This window comes from Antechinus flavipes, chromosome 3 (assembly GCF_016432865.1).
Source record: "Antechinus flavipes isolate AdamAnt ecotype Samford, QLD, Australia chromosome 3, AdamAnt_v2, whole genome shotgun sequence".
NCBI classification, from domain to species: Eukaryota; Metazoa; Chordata; class Mammalia; order Dasyuromorphia; family Dasyuridae; genus Antechinus; species Antechinus flavipes.
Genome location: NC_067400.1, coordinates 521,730,810 through 521,750,506, shown reverse-complemented (window position 1 = coordinate 521,750,506; position 19,697 = coordinate 521,730,810). Strand labels below are relative to the sequence as shown.

At 42.2% G+C, this 19,697-nt stretch overlaps 1 protein-coding gene across 2 annotated transcripts in view; it reads left to right on the top strand.

Annotated features, from left to right (window-relative positions):
• Window positions 1-19,697, top strand: part of ARHGEF17 (Rho guanine nucleotide exchange factor 17) — a 146,782-nt gene that overhangs the window by 123,858 nt on the left and 3,227 nt on the right. For both annotated transcript variants that reach the window (XM_051987164.1, XM_051987163.1), the window contains exons 10-20: window positions 5,062-5,180; window positions 5,854-6,067; window positions 7,100-7,173; window positions 10,108-10,331; window positions 11,130-11,398; window positions 13,585-13,834; window positions 14,905-14,991; window positions 15,503-15,570; window positions 15,769-15,917; window positions 16,949-17,123; window positions 18,288-18,551. In XM_051987164.1, coding sequence (XP_051843124.1) covers window positions 5,062-5,180; window positions 5,854-6,067; window positions 7,100-7,173; window positions 10,108-10,331; window positions 11,130-11,398; window positions 13,585-13,834; window positions 14,905-14,991; window positions 15,503-15,570; window positions 15,769-15,917; window positions 16,949-17,123; window positions 18,288-18,551 — 1,893 coding nt within the window. The remainder of the gene's footprint in view (window positions 1-5,061; window positions 5,181-5,853; window positions 6,068-7,099; window positions 7,174-10,107; window positions 10,332-11,129; window positions 11,399-13,584; window positions 13,835-14,904; window positions 14,992-15,502; window positions 15,571-15,768; window positions 15,918-16,948; window positions 17,124-18,287; window positions 18,552-19,697) is intronic.

Below are 19,697 nucleotides of genomic sequence, written 5' to 3'. Positions count from 1 at the left end.
TTCCAAACTAAATACTTCTAAAATTTTGCATTCTAAAAATAGTAATTCAATACATCTAAGATTCTAAGTTGTGTACTCAAATCTATATTTTAAGATTTTAAATTTTACATTAAGAGAATTCTGCATTCTGTTTAATATAATGGCATGCTTTTAAGATTCTATATTCTATGATTCTAAAGCATCTGAGATTCTTCATTCCAAGATTTTTACATGAATATTTCTGTGATTCTAAATTGCTTATTTCTAAGATTCTATTTCTCATAATCTAAATTGAATATTTATCATATTGAATACTTGTTAAATTATAAATTGAATTCTTTAAAAAGTCTATATCATAAGCTTTAAAATTGTATACTTCTCTGACACTGCATTCTAAGATTCTAAATTGAATACTTCTATGAATCTAAATTGCATAATTCTAAGATTCTGCCTTCTAAGCATCTTAGAAGTATACAATTAAGAGTGTTATAATACAGAATGATAATAGCATAATATTTAGAATAATAAAATGTAGTCATCTTAGACACATTTTAGAATTTAACATTTTAATGTTTAAATTGTATAAAATTAAGAATCATAGAATAGATTCTAAAATTCTACATTTTAAAAGTATAAATTTAATACTTCTAAGATTTTAATTATATGTTTCTATGATTTTTTATTTTCAGTTTCTTGATTTTAAGATTCTATATTGAGTTCTAAGCATCTGCATTTGAAAATTCTAAATATGTAATTTCTTAAGCCTCCCTTCTAACATTCTAAATTAAATCTTTCCAAGATTCATAATTGTATCCTTCTAATATTTTACATTCTAAGATTCAAAATTCTGCATTCTCTACTTCTAAGTTGTTTACTTCAAAGATTCTTTATTTTACAAGTCTAAATTGAACGCTTCTAAAATAAAATACTGTGTACTTTTCAGACCCTACTTTCTAAGATTCTAAATTGAATATTTCTATGATTCCTGCTAATTTTTTGTATTGTATAAGATTCTACATTTCTTAGATCACAATTTTTCCATGATTCTGCGTTCTATGAATCTTAATTGCATACTTCTAAGATTTATAATCTAAGAGTTTCATTGACATGCTTCTAAGATACTGCATTCTATGATTCTAAAATTATACTTTGAAGATTCTACATTCTGAGATTCTAAATTGTATACTTCCAAGATTCTTCATTCTAAGATTCTGAATTATATGCACAAAGATTAAACATTTTATTATTCTAAATATTATAGTATTAAGATTCTGTATTATAACAATCTTAATTATGTACTTCCAAGGTTCTTCAGCCTAAGATTCTAAATTGAATAGTTCTAAGATGCTTCATTCTATAGATCTAAACTGAATACTTCTAACATTCTAAATTGTATACTTTTCACACTCAACATTCTAAAATTCTAAGTTGTTTACTTCTCTATATGGTAAGGCTATGTACTAAGAATCTGAATTGTATGCCTTAAAAGTCTACACTTCAAAATTCTGCAATTCTGCATTTTAAGAATCTTCATTATACAGTTCTAAGAGTTTAATTAAATACTTCTGAGATTCTACTGGCTATTCTAAATTATATGCATTGAAGATTCTACATTCTAACATTTTAAATTGCATTTTCTAAGATCTTAAATTATATATTATGAATTGTATTCTTCTCTTCTAAATTGTATACTACTAAGATTCTTCTTTCTAATGTTCTTAATTGACTAATTCTAAGAAAGGGTCTGCATTCTAAGATTCTTAATTGATCAGGGCTAAGATTCTGCATCCTATTATTCTAGATTATGTATTTCTAAGATTCTAAATTCTCAGAATCTGCACTCTCAGATTCTAATTTTCATACTTCTAAAAATCTACCTTCTAAGAGTCTAAATTATTAGATTTAGGATTCTGCATTGTCACATTCAAAACTGAATCTTTCCAACGTTATCATTTAATCCTTTTAAGATACTACAGGGTAAAATTCAAAATTTTACTTCTCAGATTCTAAGTTGTTTACTTATAAGATTCTTGATTTCATAAGTCTAAATTGAGTACTTCTAAGTTTCAAAATCATATACTTCTTAGATTTTATCTTTTAATTCTTGATTGTATACTTTCAGTATTTTCATTCTAAGATTCTACCTTCTAAAATTCAAAATGCTACTTCTCAGATTCTAAATTGTCTAAGAATCTTTATTCTATGTGTCTAAATTGAGTACTTCTAAGATTTCAAATAGTATACTTCTTAAATTCCACATTCTAATTCTTGGTTGTCTACTTTTATGAGTTTTCATCCTAAGACTCTAAATTGAATACTTATAAGTTTAAGCATTCTAAAATTCTAAATTTAACACTTCACAGAACCTAAATTGTATATTTTTAAAATTGTACTTTGCTAAATTGTCCACTTCTTGTTTTCTTTCATACCATGACTAATATGGAAATATGTTTTGCATAATCACACATGTATAACCTATACACATTTCTTACTGTCTCAGGAAGCAGAGAAATGGAGAGAATTTGGAACTCTCTTTTTAAAATTTTAAAATTTTAATTTTAAATTTTTTATGTTTAAAATTATCTTAACATATAATTGGGGGGAAAAACCATTATTTTAAGAGAACTCTGATTAAAAAAATGCACACTTATAAGATTCTACATTTTATACTTCTAAGATTCTTTGTTGAATAGTTTTAAGATTCTGGATTCCAAAGTTCTAAATTGTATATCTCTATATTCTAGGATCCTAAACTTCATGTTTCTATCATTCTGCTAAGAATATTAATTGTATATCTCTAAGATTCTACTTTCTCAAATTCTGCATTCTAAGATTCTAAATTCCAAGATTTTTCATTTTAATAATCTAAATTAAATACTTTTAAGATGGTAAACTACATTCTTCTTTGACCTCACTTTTAAATGTTCCATATTGACTATTTCTAAGATTCTTTATTTTCAGATTCTGCATTCTAATGCTCTAAACTCTATGAGTATTCTAGTAGTACTCTAAAGAATACTTTTAAGACTATGTTCTAAAATTCATAATTGAACCCTACAATTCTACATTCTAAAATTCAAAATTCTACATTTCTATATTCTAAATTATTCTAAGATAATTCTTTTTATATTTATAAGTTGAATACTCTAAATTGAATATTTCTCAGACATTATGTTTTAAGAATCTTAATTGCATATTTCTAAGAGCCTGCATTATATAAATCCTAATCAAATACTTCTCTGATTATAAATTGAATAATTATCTGTTTCTATATTCTAAGATTCAAAATTGTATACATCTAAGATTTGGCAGCATAAAATTCTTAGTTGAACACATCTACATTTCTGCATTCTCTGATTATAATTGTTTATTTCTAAGATTCTGCAAAGAAAATTCTAAATGTACCTATAAATATACCTATATATCTATATATACTGAATTTTACACTTCTGATATTTTTACATTTTAAGATTATAAATTTTATTATTCTTTATTCTAAGAATACTAATTGTATGCTTCTAAATTTCAGTATTCTAAGATTACAAATCAGGGCAGCTAGGTGGTGCAGTGCATAGAGCACAAGCCCTGAAGTCAGAAGGACCTGAATTCAAATCTGACCTCAAACATTTAACACTTCCTAGTTGTGTGACCCTGGGCAAGTCACTTAACCCCAGTTGCCTCGGGAAAAAAAAATTACAAGTTGAATATCAATAAGGTTCTAAATTGTATATGCTAAAACTTTACTTTTTAACACTCTAAATTTTTTTATTTATATGATTTTTTTCATTCTAAGAATCTTAATTTGAAATTTCTAAGATTTTTAATTGACTACCTCTAAGATGGTAATTTGGATACTTCTGTGATTCTACATTCTAAAATTCAAAATTGCATATTTCTAAGATTCTCAAGTTAAAATGCCAACATTTCTTCTTTCTTCATTTTACAAGTCTATATTGAATACATTTAAGATTCAGTATATTAATATTCTAGATTGGTCCACGACTTAACAACATTTTAATTGAATGTTTCTAAGAGTTTAAATACTAAAATTCTAAATTATGGACTCTGATTTCACATTTTAAAATTCTAAAGTTTCTATTTCCATTTCTACATTCTAAGATATTTTATATTTCTTAGATTCTGCATTGTATGCATCTACATTGAATCCTAAGATCATAAATTATATATTCTCAGATTCCACATACGAAAATTCTAAATTATATAGGCCTAAAAATCTATATTTTCAATTCTCAATTTTGTTCATCTACAATTCTGCATTCTATGTATCTTAATTGTAACCTAAAATTCTGCCTTCTAACATTCTAAATTGAATACTTCTAAGATTCTAAATTAAATTCTTCTAACATTTTAATTCTATATTTCTCAAATCTTGAATGCTAAGATTCAAGATTGTAGGCTTCTAAACTTCTACATTTTTAGATTCTAAATTTTGTGCTTCTATGGTTTGACATTGTTATAATCTTAATTTTATACTTCTTAGCTTAAGAAATTTATGATTCTCAGGGGTTTGTTTTTTTTTTTTTGCTTCCTTACTTCTACATTCTAATATTCCAAATTGACTACATCTGCCTTCCAAGATTCTAAATTGAATATTTCTAGAAGTCTATATTGCATACTCCTAAGATTCTACCTTCTAAAATATAAATTGTAACCTTTGCAGACTCTACATTCTAACAATCTAAATTGTATCTTACGACCCTATTCTTTAACATTCTAAATTGTATCTTAAGATTCCTCTAAAATTTTGAATTCTAAGTTTCTAAAATATATACTAAAATTCTCAATTGGATTAATAATTTTACATTATAAGATTCTATATAGAATATTTTTATGATTCAGCATTCTCAGTTTCTATCTTCTATAGTTTAAGATTGGTAATTCTAGAGAAGACTTTCAGAAAGACAGGAATTCTGTCTGAACCAGGATCACCAGATGGTCACAAACTAGACTGCCACATGCTGATCTGACTAGCTGTTCTGCCTTGGGTCCCTGCCCCCCTGTTTTATCCTATCTATGACTAATCTTCCTGATATTTCCTGTCCCACTTTCTCCCTCCCCAAGGAGCTTCCCATGCTACCAACCGGGAGAGTGTCCAGAAAGCCATCAGCCATTTGGATGAAGATCTGAACACCCTGGGCCAGATCAGCAAGCTCTCTGAGAGCCTCAGTTTCCCCCATCAGGTGAGACCTCCCTAGACACTCTTTCTAGTTTCTTGTCCTAGCTTCTCCTCCAATCCAAGTCCTAGGCAGCTGGCGGTAGGATATCAGGTCCCTTACACAGTCTTCCTGATCTGAGAGCAGAGATGCAGTCCATTTGTCTTAGGGAGCCCCCAGAATCAGAGCATCCCTGTGTCTAAGGGGCTTCAAGATTGAGTCAAAGACATGGCCCCTTAGAGAAGCCTGTAAGGGGATGTGACTTCTGCTTTAGGGACGCCCCACTCTCAAGGAGTAACATAACTCCTGTTTCCAGAGAGCCCCAGATTTAAAGACAAAACAGCCTTCTTCTCTCTGGAGAAGCTTGTGATCTGAGGGCAGAACATGGCAGCCCTGCCTTAAAGGGGATACAGGGCAAATGCAAAGATCAAGTCAGTGTGAGAGAGAATTGAGTAGTAAATCCTGGAGCTTAGGAAGGACAGTATGGGCTGCAGGAAATGGGGCTGGATCCTGAAGAATAGGGTGAGGAGGCAGGGGGAGGGAGGAAGAGATCATTCCTTGAAAGCAAAGCTCTATGGACTTAAGGGCAGCACTGAAGCTGGTATGGATAAGACTCACACCCTAGAAAAGGAGAGGGTCTGGGTGGGGCCCCCAAGCCAGGAGGACTGGAGTGAGAACTGAAATCTCACCTGCTTTGCAGAGCCTGGATGATGTCATCAAGGAGCTCACAGCCGCTGCCCACCGGGACCTGGCCGAGAAGCAGGCCCTGTGCTACACCCTCTCCTTTCCACCCAACAAGGTGGAACTGTCTGCCACACGGCCCGAGGGCACTGATACCTTCATCTTTGAATTCCCCCACCCGGACGCCAGGGTCGGTTTTGAGCAGGCCTTTGATGAAGCTAAGCGGAAACTCGGTGAGTGCGCTGGCTCAGCTCCAGTCCAGCCCCAAGCCAGCCAGAGGACCTCCCTGCACCATAATGTGGTGCAGAGAGACAAGGGCCAAGAATCAGGAGGGCTGGGCTGACATCATCACTTATTAACTGTGTGACCTGGGGCAAGTCCCTTCCCCAGCTGGGGCCTCAGGTCTGAGGAAGGAGCTGCACCAGATGAAGGTCTCCCTGACTCTGTCCTTAGTACTTAGTCCTCCCAGCCTTCTGGGATCACAGATATTTAAAGCTTAGGTTTTAGAGATCTAGATGAGGATTTCAGGAGGTCAGGAACTCTGGAATTTTTATTATTTTGATAACTGATAACTCTATTTCAGTATATTTGGTCTCCATTGTAATCCTGTATATTTTATTTTATACACTTTATAGAACAACTAATCAGCATTTATATAGTGCTTTAAAGCACTATATTTTGTACAATATTTGTGAGATGTGGTTAAAAGCTTTTAAAAGCTTAAGAGCCACCATATTTTATATTTATATTTAAATTTTTTTTAAATAAAAATTATATTTAAATATTTTAAATACTTATATTTAAAAGCTTAAAAGCACTATATTTTATATTTATATTTAAATATTTTAAAATACTTATATTTAAAAGTTTAAAAGCTTTTTAAACTTAAAAGCACTATAGTTTACAAATATTACACAAAATATTTTCCAATTATTATCTCATTTGATTCTCACAACAAGTCTACAAGGTAGATGTTAATATTCCTCTCCATTTTACAGAAGAGGAAACTAAAGGAGATGAGGTTAAATGGTATGTCTGGGTTTACAACAGCTAGTTTGTTGCCTTCATCATCTTCAACGAGGGAAGAGAGGAAACAAGTATTAATAAGCATCTGTTATGTGCCAGATATTGTGCTAAGGGCTTTACAAAAAAGCCTCTCATTTGATCACTCTGCCTAGCCACTTGCCTGCCCTGGGTAATCCTCATTACTTCTCACCCCAGCCTCTATGCATTTACTCATCTGTCTCCATCTCTGTTCATTTTAGCCTCCAGCAAAAACTGTCTGGACCCAGAATTCCTTAAAGCCATCCCCATCATGAAAACCCGAAGTGGTATGCAGGTAAGAGTAGGCCTGGGGGTCTCCTCCTGAGGGATCCAGTCCTCTGCAGCATCCTCAAATCCCCTTCTCTCTTCTGCTGACCTATCCTCAGGCAGGGGTGAGCTCTCATTTCTGAGGCTCCAGCTCCCATCTCCAAGGGTCAGAGGACCTCTCTCCCACTGTCCCTTCTCTAGGAGCTTCACCTTCCACCATCTCCTCTTCTTCCTATCCCAAAAATAATAGGAATCCCTCAGGTTAAGAGAGGAGAAGTTCAGATTCAGGAATAATAAACTGTTGATGAACAGTTTTTTGAACAATGTGCATTAAAAAAATTTACTTCACTCATTTATTCAATAACCATTTATTAACTGCCTACTATAGGCCAGGCTTTGTGCTTTAAGTGCTGGGGATACAAAAAGAAGCAAAATTTAGTCCCCATCCTTGAGGAATTCACAGTACAACAAGGGAGAAAACAAGCAAACAAATAAGTACAAATAAGCTACATACAGGAAAACTGGGAAATAATTAAAAGAGGGAGGCGCTAGAGTTAAGAGGAGCTGGAAAAAGCCTCCTGGAGAAGAGGGAATTTTAGCTGGGACTTGAAGGAAGCCATGTTGAAAAGCTCCCAAGTTTACTTATATAGAATTCTCTAACTAAAATCCATTCATTCGTTTTATAAGTATTTAAGTGGCCGCTATGAATTAGGCACTGGAGACACCAAAATAATAATTAAATGACCCCTGCCCTCAACAAATTCATATTCTAGTGGGGGAAAACAATATAAACACCAAAAAAAATATAAAATATTTATAAAGTAAATGCAGACTGTGTGTGTGTGTGTGTGTGTGTGTGTGTGTGTGTGTGTGTGTGCAGGACACTAGCTACTAGGGGAATCAGGTTAGGCCGTATGTAGAAGGGGGTCCTTAAGGGGAGCCTTGAAGGGAACTAAGTGAAGAGAGAAGGCATTCCAGGAACGGAGACCCACCTTTGTAAAGACACAGAAATGAGAGATGGAGGAATAATGAGAAAGTGGGAGACTGGCAAGTAGGCCAGTAGCTAGAACATAAGATGGGTCAAGAGGGATAATATGAAATATACCTGGAAAGGGAGCCTGGAGTCAGATTCTGATGAACATTAAATACCAAGATGATGAGCTGGTATTTTATTCTGGAGGCAAGAAGAAACAGCAGTCATTAGAGCTTCTTCAGGTCCCTTGGAGCAGGCCCTGTGCCCCACCATGATGCCTTACCCGCAGTGCCCCCCAACAGGTGTCCTCCCCTGTTCTGACTCCCCAGGTCAATTCTATAAAATCAGCTGAGTGAGTGTTGGGTGCTCCAGTCTACAAAACGCTAACAGAGCTAACAAACTCTGCTTTTGAGAGCTTCATTCTCTAATAGAGGGGGAGAGCACTTGTAACAATATTAATACCAGCTAACATTTGCTTGGTATATTAAAGATGGCAGAGTGGTACAGTGGGAAGAGGGTTGGATTGGGAAGTAAGAGAGCCTGGGCTTACCATTAGCTGTCATTTTCTAATTACATGACCTTAGACAAGCTACTTAAGCTCTCTGTCATCAGTGTCCTCAGCTTGGACTCTATGGCCTCTGATTGTGGAGGGCTTTGAATGGTGGAAGGGTGTAAAGGGCTGAAACCATTCTGAGTTGATGCACTGAGGTTGGACAACCGCGCACTTAAGGCTAATTACCGATTGGACAACACTCTATTAGCATATGCTTGGAAAATGGCCCTTCCCACTATTCTGTGCTGCTTCAATCTTTTGGTATATACAGGGAATTGTGGGAAGGATTAGGGTGGAGTAAGACAAGCCAGAGTCACTTTGATGGTAGAGGAGGAAAAAGGAAGATCACAGAGATCCTGTGTCCATTCTCTTCACTTGTACCCCTAAAGACTTATCCAAACTCCAGCTGATTCTAAGGCATCCAGGGTGCTAACTCGGTCTTCACAGAAGTAAACATTTATATAGTTCCAATTGTGCACTAGGCACTGTGTTAATTAAACATCTTGCAAATATTTTCTCATTTCTCATTTGATCCTCACAACACCTTAAAGGTAGGAGCTGTTATTATTCCCATTTTTCAGTCGAGGAAGCTGAGGCACTTGCCAAGGGTCACCCAGCTAGTAAATGAGGCAGGATTTGAACGCAGGTGTTTTGGACTCCAACCCCAGTATTCTTTCCACGGAGCTACTTCGTGGCCTCAGCTAGACTTAGGAGACTGGACGCTTTCCCTTGGAGCATCCAAGACCGTCTTCATAGGGAAGAGAGGTAGTCACATATTAGAAAGGTCACTTAGTCCAAAGGGCAGGAAGAGTCATACACTGATTTAGAACCAGAAAAAAGAATCCTGAAAGCCAGATATCTCAAAATTTCAGTGCTGGAAGTGGCATTAGGGGAGAGAATGAACGAGGACCTCCTCTGCCAGATATCTCACAGGTGAGCAGCTAGAGTCTGTAAGTCACAGGCAGGTCACAGACTGACAAACTCTGGTGGAAGAGGGCACCCCACCCAACATGTGTCTCTCCGACCAAGACGGCTCTCTAACACATTTCTGACAAGTGACCATCTAGCCTCTACTTGAAACTAATGAGGGAGGTTCTCCCAATTTCCTGAGGTAGTTCATTCCGCTTTGGGATAGCTCCTATTTTAAGGAATCTTCTCCTTTTAACATACTAAAATACTGCTACTTTCACATTCCAGTTCTTCCCTATAGCCCAGCAAAGAGAATGTCTGGGACTGTGTAGCAAGTTTCCCTCACTAGAGGCCTCCTGGCAGAGGACATGTGACAGGGATGATGTAAGGAGGATTCTCAGAGAGGCACAGGTGGATTGCCTGCGTATCCGAGAACCCCTCATCTCCGAGTGTCTTTGTTTCTCTGATGCTGTTCCCAATGCCCCGTCCCAGCAGACACTGACTCTTTCTCCTTCCCTCTCCTCCAGTTCTCCTGTGCCTCCCCTAGCCACAGCACCTGCGCTGAGAGTGCCCATGAGGTGTGGGTGTGCAACAGTGATGGCTATGTGGGACAGGTCTGCCTGCTGAGCTTGAGAGCCGAGCCCACCGTGGAGGCCTGCATCGCTGTCTGTTCTGCCCGTATCCTCTGCATGGGATCTGTGCCTGGCCTGCAGCCTGGTGGAGGAGGAGGAGGAGGCAACAACGGCTTCAGGTACTGGGGGTCCTGGGCCGGGGGAGCACGATGAGGTCAGAGGAAGGGGCCCATGCAAGTCCCTCCCCCAGCTTTAGTCTGGGAAACCTTCTTAGAGGCTTAGAACTAGGGTTTGGGAATCTCCAGAAGGATCAATCTGGGAAGGTTCCCAGAAGAGATAGACTTGGGACAAGGTTTTGAAGTCCTCTGAACATAGGAGAGCCAAGACAGGTATGTTAGAGATCACTTCTAGAAAGATTTGGATTTGGAGCAAGAGTTTGTGAGTAACTGGCCAACTTGATAGTCTAGAACAAATTTCTGGAGGAAGCAGACTTGGTGCAAGGTTTTGAATTGTCATGGGGACAGAGGAACTTGGATTGGTTAGTCTGAGACTTCCCAGAGGCAAACATGGACTTGGAAGAAATCTATTGGCCCAATGAATCTGAAGCAGCTTCCTGGAGGGAACAAGCTGAGAGCAAGTTATACCTGCAGCCTCCAGCCCCACAAGTATCTGGGCCCAGACCCAAGAAAGTAGGTCAGGCCATAGGGGCAAAGGAGAAATGAGAGCCACAGACTCAAGTTAAAGTGAGTATTGCTGGTAGCACTTAGCCTGGACCCTACAGGGGCAGGACAGGTGATGGGAGGACTACTTCTCAGAATCCAGGGAAACCAGCAGCAGGGCATAAGGGGAAGCCTTGACTGAGGCAAAAAGGTTTCCTAGAGGAGGTTCTGTAGTAGCATGGTAGAACCCTGCCACAGGCTTTGGGGAGAATCGCCAGCCAGGTTCAGAACTTTGCACTGACTTTCCCTTTGTTGCAGGGATCAGCCCCCCTCATTGGTAAGCCCAGCATGCCCCCCAGAAGTGGTGGCCACCGCAGCCGCCCTGGAGGAAGGCAGTTCCCAGCCCTGCCTGCACATCTCCATCTCGGGGTCTTCCCCAGAGCTGCCCCCAGGGCCTGCCAACAGTACTCCGGGCCCAGAACTCATGCCCTTCGACAGTGATGATTCAGACGACGAGTCCTCTCCTAGCCCCTCCGGAACCCTGCAGAGCCAGGCCAGTCGCTCCACCATCTCCTCCAGCTTTGGTAGTGAGTGTCCACCTAGGGGGGTTCCTGGAGGCAGAGGGAGCCACAGGCTTCCTCTCTCCTGGTGTTTTCAGGGGGGGAGGGAAGGGATCAGAAACACAGATGGCCTCAAGCTGTGAGCCAGAGAATATCAGTTCAGATATTTACCTAATACCCCACCCCCATCCCCACCTCTAGATTTATTGTAATTCTAGATTCAATCTTATCTGATTCTAGATTCCTATAATGTGCAAATGGGAAAGAAAGGAGGTAGGATGGTAACCATGAAAATAACTTAAAATTAGAGGGATCTGGCCCTGAGCTCTTCCACATATTCACTGTGGTACATCCAAATTTCAGTATCCCATCTGTAAAATAAACGATCTACTATTCGAGTAGATTCTGAGCCCCCTGACTTGATCTCAGGAAGCTCACAATCTGGATGAGAGACATCCAGGGAACATTTCAGATTATAAATGTTGTAGAGGCTCCAAAAAGAGTAAGAATTCTCCATGGCCTGAGTCAATCATTGAGGACTTCCTGGAGAAGACAAGGCCTTTGTCAGGCTTTGATTTAAAGAGGCAGAAAGGGGAAAACACCTGAGCAAAAGTCTCCTGAACAAAAGGGACCTGGTCTAGCAAGGGGAATAAGAAGGTGATGGTCCCATTGCCCTCTACCCTGCTCGGATCACATCTGGGATGTCTCCGGGGGGCCACATTGCAGATAAGACACTGACAAAATGGAGTTCATCCAGGCGAGGGCAGCCAGCATGTCTGAGGACTGTCTGAGAGAAGGCACATTTAGCTTGGAGAAGAGTATACCAGGCAGAGTAAAGTCTGAAGGTAGTGAAGGCTGTTGAGTATTTGAAGGCCTGGAGGAACCCTTCAAGAAAAGATCTTCATTCTGCTAGACCCAGAGGCCAGAATTAGGAGAAATGAATGGAAGTTAGAGAAACCTATTTCAGCTCAGAATAATGAAAAAAATTCCTAATAAGAAGGTCCATACAAAAGTGAAGAGGGTACTGTCTCAGAGGGTAATGAGTTTTCCATCTCCAGAGATTTCTAAGCAGTGGCTGGATGGCCCCTTGGCAAGTATGTTGTAGAGTTGATCCTTGGGGGTTTTTTAAAAACTTAATCATATTTTATTTTTTTCCAATCACATATATAGTTTTCAACAATAATTTTTTCTCAATAGTATTTTATTTTTCCAAATACATGTAAAGAAAGTTTTCAAAATTCATTTTTTAAGATTTTGAGTTCCAGGGCAACTAAATGGCACTGGCTCTGGAGTCAGGATGACCTAGCTTCAAATCTGATCTCAGATTAGTACTAAACAATCACTAGCTGTATGAAAATGGCAAGTCTATTAAACCCCAAATGCCCCCACAAAAAAGACTTTGGCTTCCAAATTTTCTCCCTCCATCCCTTACCTCCCCAAAACAATAAGTAATCTGATGTAGATTAAATATGTGCAATCCTTTTAAACATTTCCACATTTGTCATTTCAACATTGATTTTTGTAAGATTTTGAGTTCCACATTCTTTCCCTCCCTCCCTCCCCTCCATCCTTCTCAAGATGACCAGCAATCTGATATAAGTTGACTATGTCCAATCATGGTAAACATATTTCCATATTAAACATTCTGTGAAAGAAAAGGAGATGATCCTTGTTAAGGTAAGTACCGGTGAGACTGGATGGCTGCTGAGGTCCAGTCTTGAAATCCAGCCGCTCTCTAAGTTGAGCCTAATGAGGCTGGAAAGAGGGGAAGCAGCCAGGTTAGAGACTAGTGTCCCAGACTGATGATGCTCACCTTCCATGACAGCTGGCCCTTGGTTAGGCTATGGGGAGTCAGGAAGGGTTCCTGAGATAGGGGTGGGCCACGAAGATGGAAGGGCCCTTAGAGATCTAACACCCTCATTTTACAAAGAAGGAAACAGAGCCCAGAGAGAGAAGGGAAGGGACTTCCTTAAAGTCACACAGTGAGTCTGGGGCAAAGTGTGGACTCAGTCCCATGTTTTCTGATTCCTGACTCAAGGCTTTCAATGGAAAGTGACTCGTTCTCCACATGCAGAGAAGGAGGCAAGGCAGGTAGAGACTGAAGGGCTGGGGGTGAAAGGAGTGAGGGTGGATGAAAATAAGATGCAAGGAAAGAGCAAGGAGGAGAAACCTGTGGGGACCTAGGTCTCCACATTCGCTTCCCCTCTCCCCAGATGAGGAGATGCCCAGCTCCAAGGAGGCTACGGCAGAGACAACCAGCTCTGAGGAGGAGCCAGAGCCAGGCTTCCTGCCCCTGTCCAGCTCCTTTGGCCCCAGCGGGCCCCACGGTGGCAGCCCTGTGGATGGACGAGCCCTTCGCCGCTCCAGCCGTGGGTCCTTCACCCGGGGCAGCCTGGAAGACTTGCTCAGCATGGATCCCGAAGCCTACCAAAGCTCCATGTGGCTGGGCACTGAAGATGGCTGGTACAGTCCCAGGGGCTGGAGGGAGGGGAAGGGCAGGCAACACAAATGGCCTCAGCATCCTGAGCCAACAGGGTGACCCACCAGCTGGGCTATAATGGCTTTCCCCATGCTCCACTTATGGAGATACAGAGCCTCCCCTCACGATGCTTCAGGTCTAATACAGCGGGAAGACAAGACTGTAATACCCAGTATCAAATTAATGCCAGCAAAGAACCATGTGAAATCTGGGAGAGTGACGAGTCAGGTTTCAAAGGGTGAATGAGGATGAGGATGGGTGGAGAAAGCATCCTAGGCAGTCCTCCAGAAGCTAGAGAGTGCAGGATGTGTGGCTGGGGGTGAGACCAGGCCCCCTTGGCTGGGGAGGAAGGGCATGAAAGGTAATGATCTAAGTCTGGAAAAGAAGGGGGCAGCAGGTTATGGAGGGCTTTGGATACAAAGGCCCCCAAAAAGTTTGCCCTTGACTCAGTAAGCAGCATGGAGCCATGGAAGGGTTAGAACCTAATCAAAATTTTAGAAAGATTGTTCTGGAAACAAGAGACAGCTGAACTGGATGAAGAAGAGAATGGATGGCAAGAACACTGTTCACATCTCTTGGCGATGAATGAGATCTGACGACTTGTTTGGGTGGAATACGCATGGTTGTGACAAGGGACAGTTCTATTAGGAGAGGAGAGGGAGAGGGTAGCAGGTATTAGTAGATATGATTAGATGTGTTCTCAAAAAGAGCATCACTAAACCCCTTTCTAAATTTAAAAAAAAAAAAAAGCTATTGCAGTAGTCCAGACAGGGGACAGTCTATACCAAAATAGTGGTAGTGAAAGGTGAGAGAAGGAGAAGAATGCTACATCGTGGGGAGTCTAAGGCACTGTCCAACAACCAACAAGCCTCGTTCCTGTTGAGTCTCAGCATAAGGACCTGGGGACAGACCAAAGGAAGAATCAGCCAGGAGAGGAAGGCTGAGTCTGCCTTGGGGCTGAGCAATGGACTTGGAGCCATCAGGCAGTAGATGGGGTCAAGGGTAAGGGGCAGGGAAGAAAGTGGTATCTGTCTCACGTCTGTGGTTCCTACAGCATCCATGTCTATCAGTCCTCGGACAGCATCCGCAACCGCAAGAACAGCATGAAGCTCCAGCATACAGCAGCCGTCACAGCCATCATGTAAGTCCCTGGCCCCCAAGCCCTCTCACCCTGCCCTAATCCCTAATCCCACTGGCCCTGCCTTGGAAAGAAAGGGAGATACTGGAGGAGAAGGGCCATGCTTGCTTGTAGCCCCTCAATCCATGCACTGATTGGGTACAGGGAAAGCAAGTTAGAGAGAATGTGTCTGAGAGGTAAAAGCCCAGGACCCTGCCCCTGACCACAGGGCAGCTGTGGACCAAACCCCTTTCCTCCTCCTCATGTGTAACATGAAGAGATTGCATTAGATGATAGCCAAGTTTTGGTCTAGCTCCAAGATTCAAGAGTCTAGATTCTACAGTGCTCCCTAAGTTGTCTGGAGGTACCTGGAAAACCAATTATTACCCTAGTCTCATTGCACCCCACACTGTCACCATTGCTTCATGATGGGCGTCCCTGAAGTCCTATTTGGGGGATTCCATGGTTGGACCTGTGCCAGCCATGGGGAAGAGCTGACTCCTCCCTTTCCTGTCCCCCAATTCTCCCCACCTAGGTACCAGGATAACCAGGTGTTTGTGTCTCTGGCGAATGGAGAACTTGTTGTCTATAACCGGGAAGCGGGTAAGGACTGGGAAGCCAGAACTTCAGGCTAAGTAGGTGGACTCTTGGGACCCAGCAACGGGATCTAGGTTCCAGCCATTTTGGGTGACTTTGAGTTGGTTTGTGATTCCTCATCAGAAGTCCTAGAGGGTAGGGTAAGGGCACTGGGGCAATGGAATGCCATCCAAGCCCTCTCTTCTCTTTTCTCTCTTTGGACAGGCCATTTCTGGGACCCCCAGAACTCCAAATCTCTAGTCTTGGGGAGCCCTGGGAACCCTGTTACCAAGATGGTGTCAGTGTCAGGAAAATTGTGGTGTGGATGCCAAAATCGGATCTTTGTCCTCAACACAGGCAGCCTGCAGCAGGAGGTACCTGGGACCAGAGGACGGGAAGCACCTCACAGAAGGGAGGGCCCCAGGTTTGAGGAGGAAAGGGAACTAGCATCAGGCACTCAAGCTAGGCCCATATGGGGACAAATGCATGAACACCCAGCCTTGAAATCTTGGTAGGGGGTAATCTGGGAGAGGCAGGAGCCCTGCCATGACTCATGGTGTGATCCTGACCAGGTCACTTCCTTTCCTATAAGCCCCAGTTTCCTCCTTTGTAAAATGAGGCTCATAATCCTCTGTACCCTACAGAATTGCTATGAAGAAGGCACTTTATAAAACTTTCAAGTGCTACCAAAGTGGAAATTGTTATTCTCCTCACTGGACCTCAGTTTTCCCATACATAATTGGGGATAGCACTACCTGGTCACCCGACCTTCCTCCCAAGCCAGTTGTGGATGATGAGCAGCCTCCTAATTATTTTTTCCCTCTAGACTTGCCTCGTTCGGGTTTCAGAGATAGAAATGCAAGATTTTTTTCTAATGTTCCTTAGCTTTTGTTAGAAAAATCAAATGAGACACCAGAAATAAAGGTGTTTGAGTTCATTCATTCAACTGAACACCTACTGTGTGCTGGGCACGTTGCTAGAATGGGGGGCACAAATAAAACAGTCCCTGCCTTAAGGAGTTCGTATTCTATTGGAGACAAAGAGAATGTACCCAGAGAAATAACTATAAAATATAGACAAAGTCTTGGAACAGGAACAGTAACTGAATAAAGAGTAAGAGCCAATAAGAGATCTAAATAGATTAGCAGAAGGTAACTAGGCCCTGAGCTGAGCCTTGAAGAAAGCTGGGGATGCTCAGAAAGCAAAGAAGGGATGCATTCTAAGCGGGGTGCAAGCCAGTACAAAGGCACGTAGGTGGGAAAAGGAATGTTACACAGAGAACCACCAGTAGGCTAGCCTGGCTACAAGAGAGAATGTGGAATATGTGAAGAGGAGGCTTTATTATGTCCAAGCCCAGAAAAGTGAAGGTCATTCCTCTTCTCCATCCCACCCCTTGCCTCCCCAGCACACGTTCCAGGTCGGCTTGGACCCCAACCGCAGCGTGGCCTGCATGGTGAACTCCAGCCTGGGCGTCTGGATCGCCCTACACAGCACGGCCCAAGTGCGGCTGTACCACTCAGGAACCTTCGAGCAGCTGGCTGAGGTGGACATCACCCCCCCTGTGCACAAGATGCTCGCTGGTGAGCAGGCTGGAAACCCAGGGCCAGGCTCGGGGGAGCCAGGAGTTGGAGGGGAGAAGAAGAGAGGGAGGGTGTGGCTTGGGAGGAGGGGAAGAGGGGGGAGCCCAGTGCTTAGAGGGGGAAGAAGGGGAAAGCCAGTGGCTTGGGAGGACAGGAAGAAGAGGGAGGTCAGGAGTCTGGTGAGAGGGGAGGCTCAGGTTCCATTGAGCCTATGAGGACAGTGAGTGAAAAGAAGGAAGATGGGAAAATGAGATGATTTAATGCTAAGGAAGCCGGGTTTGGTGTTGCAGAATGGGGTTCAAATTGATATTTATAAGCCAGGTGACCTTGGACAAACCTTCTAAGGCCTCCAACCTTTAGTTTAAATCTTATGAGATCTCCAGCTGATAGAGACACATTGAATCCAGGTCTGTCAATAAATTTGTTATGGATGAAATCAACTCAATTTTATGATTTTGGATTAAAAAACACGAGTTCAAATCCAATCTCAGACGCATTATTATGTGACCCTAGAGAAGACAGAATTGTTGCCTGCCTTAGTATCCTCATCTGTAAAATGGGGTTAATGTTATCATCTGCCTCCCAGGGGTTGTGAAGATGAAATGAAAAGCATTATAAAGCATTTGCAAACCTAAAAGTGTTCTTTAAATGCTAGCTTTTTTTTTCTTCCCATGATACACAAATGGTATGTTAATCAGCAATGAGATAGTGGGAGTTACTCCTCTGGTTAGGGTAGTAAAGGATCTAAGGGTCATGGTTACTAAAACATTTAAATAGGAAACCACAGGAAGTAAAATTAATTCCTCAGCCTTAAATATCAGGCTGAGAAATTCATTCAAGTACTTGACTGCAAATGGCCAAGGCCTGGGGGCATCAGGACATAGGAGCTTGAGTCCTAATTCTGCCAGTGAAGTCACTGGGAGAAAGGACTGAGTAACTTTGTACAAGTGACTTCCCCTACTCTAGCCCCAGGATTTTCTTCTGCGTCCCCACCACGCAGGGGTTGGACTAGGCTTCCAAAGGGCCCCTGCAGATCTTCCATCCCGTGATGAAGTTGTTGCCTCTTTAGGAGGGTGGTTGAACGCTGCCTTGGAGCCGGGGGCATTTAGACAGACAGGAAGGCCCCGGTTCTCCCCTGCATCCCATCCATTCCCCTTTCCTCAGGCTCAGATGCCATCATCCGCCAACACAAGGCCGCCTGTCTGCGGATCACGGCCCTGCTGGCGTGTGAGGACCTGCTGTGGATCGGGACGAGTGCCGGGGTGGTGCTCACAATGCCCACGTCGCCCAACACCGTCAGCACTCCTCGGGCCCCGCTGAGTCCCGCGGGCCTTGTCCAGGGCCACACGGGCCACGTGCGCTTCCTGACCGCTATCGAGCTCCCAGACAACTTCGACCTCCTCTGCCCTCCGCCATCCCATGATGCAAGTAAGTCAGCCAGGGACTTCCAGGGGCTGCGGTAGCCGCAGCTGCCACCTTCTCTCTTCCTCCAAGGAAGGATCGCAAAGGACATGGGAGGGACAGACACCCCAAAAGTCCAGGAAACAAGCGTATAGAAGAGGGGGATGTTACCCAGGAGAGGAAGTGGGTCACAGGAGGTTTGCGGCTATCTTCAGAGGCGTCTGCACGGCCCCCATTTTCCAGAGCAGTCCTTGTTTTCATGAAAAGCCAGAATCCTTCTAGCAAGGCTTTGTAGAAGTGCTGATTTGTCAAGCCCATGTCCTAGTTTTCATTGCTGTGTGTTTGTTTGTTTTCCTGAAAATATGATCATGGTGAGAAGTAGCTTGGTATAATGAAAAGAAGGCCAGCCCAGAGTCAGAAAGGCCTGGCTCCTGCGTCTCGCTTCTGACACACACGGGCCAAATCACTCAGTGTCACGGGGCTCACACAGCTCCCTGGACCTAGAAGTGGCAGAGAAGGTGATGACTTACATCAGCAGGAGGGACTCTCTCGCTGGGGGTTCCCTACAATGAAATTGCAATGCCACCAAAATTTTGGGATAGTCAATGGGCAATGGACTGAGAAAGGGCTAGAGATGGCTATTTATCCAGGGGTAGCTTGTGGTAGATGCAAAGAAGACAAACAAAATCAGAAATGGGCTATAGTTAAATATCGTGGATGGATAGAAGGGGGAGAGGAAGGAAGGAGGGAAATAAAGAAAGAAGGAAGGAAAAAATGAAGGAAGGAAGGGAGGGAGGGAGGCAGAAAAGGAAGGAAAAAGGAAGGAAAAAAGAAAGGAGGAAGGGAGGGAGGGAGGCAGAAAAGGAAGGAAAAAGGAAGGAAAGAAGGAAGGAGGAAGGGAGGGAGGGAGAAAAGGAAAGGAGGAGGGAGAGGGAGGCAGAAAAAGAAGGAAAAAGGAAGGGAGGGAGGGAGAAAAGGAAAGGAGGGAGGAAGGGAGGGAGGGAGAGAGGGAGGTAGAAAAGGAAGGAAGGGCAGGAAGAAGAGGGGGAGGGAGGGAGGAAGAGCAGAAAATAAAGAGGGAAGGAAGGTAGAACATAAGGAAGAAGTAAAAAAAAGTCATGGTCCAGAGAAGGATGGGAAAGAGATGGGAAGGAAATGAAGGAACTAAAATGG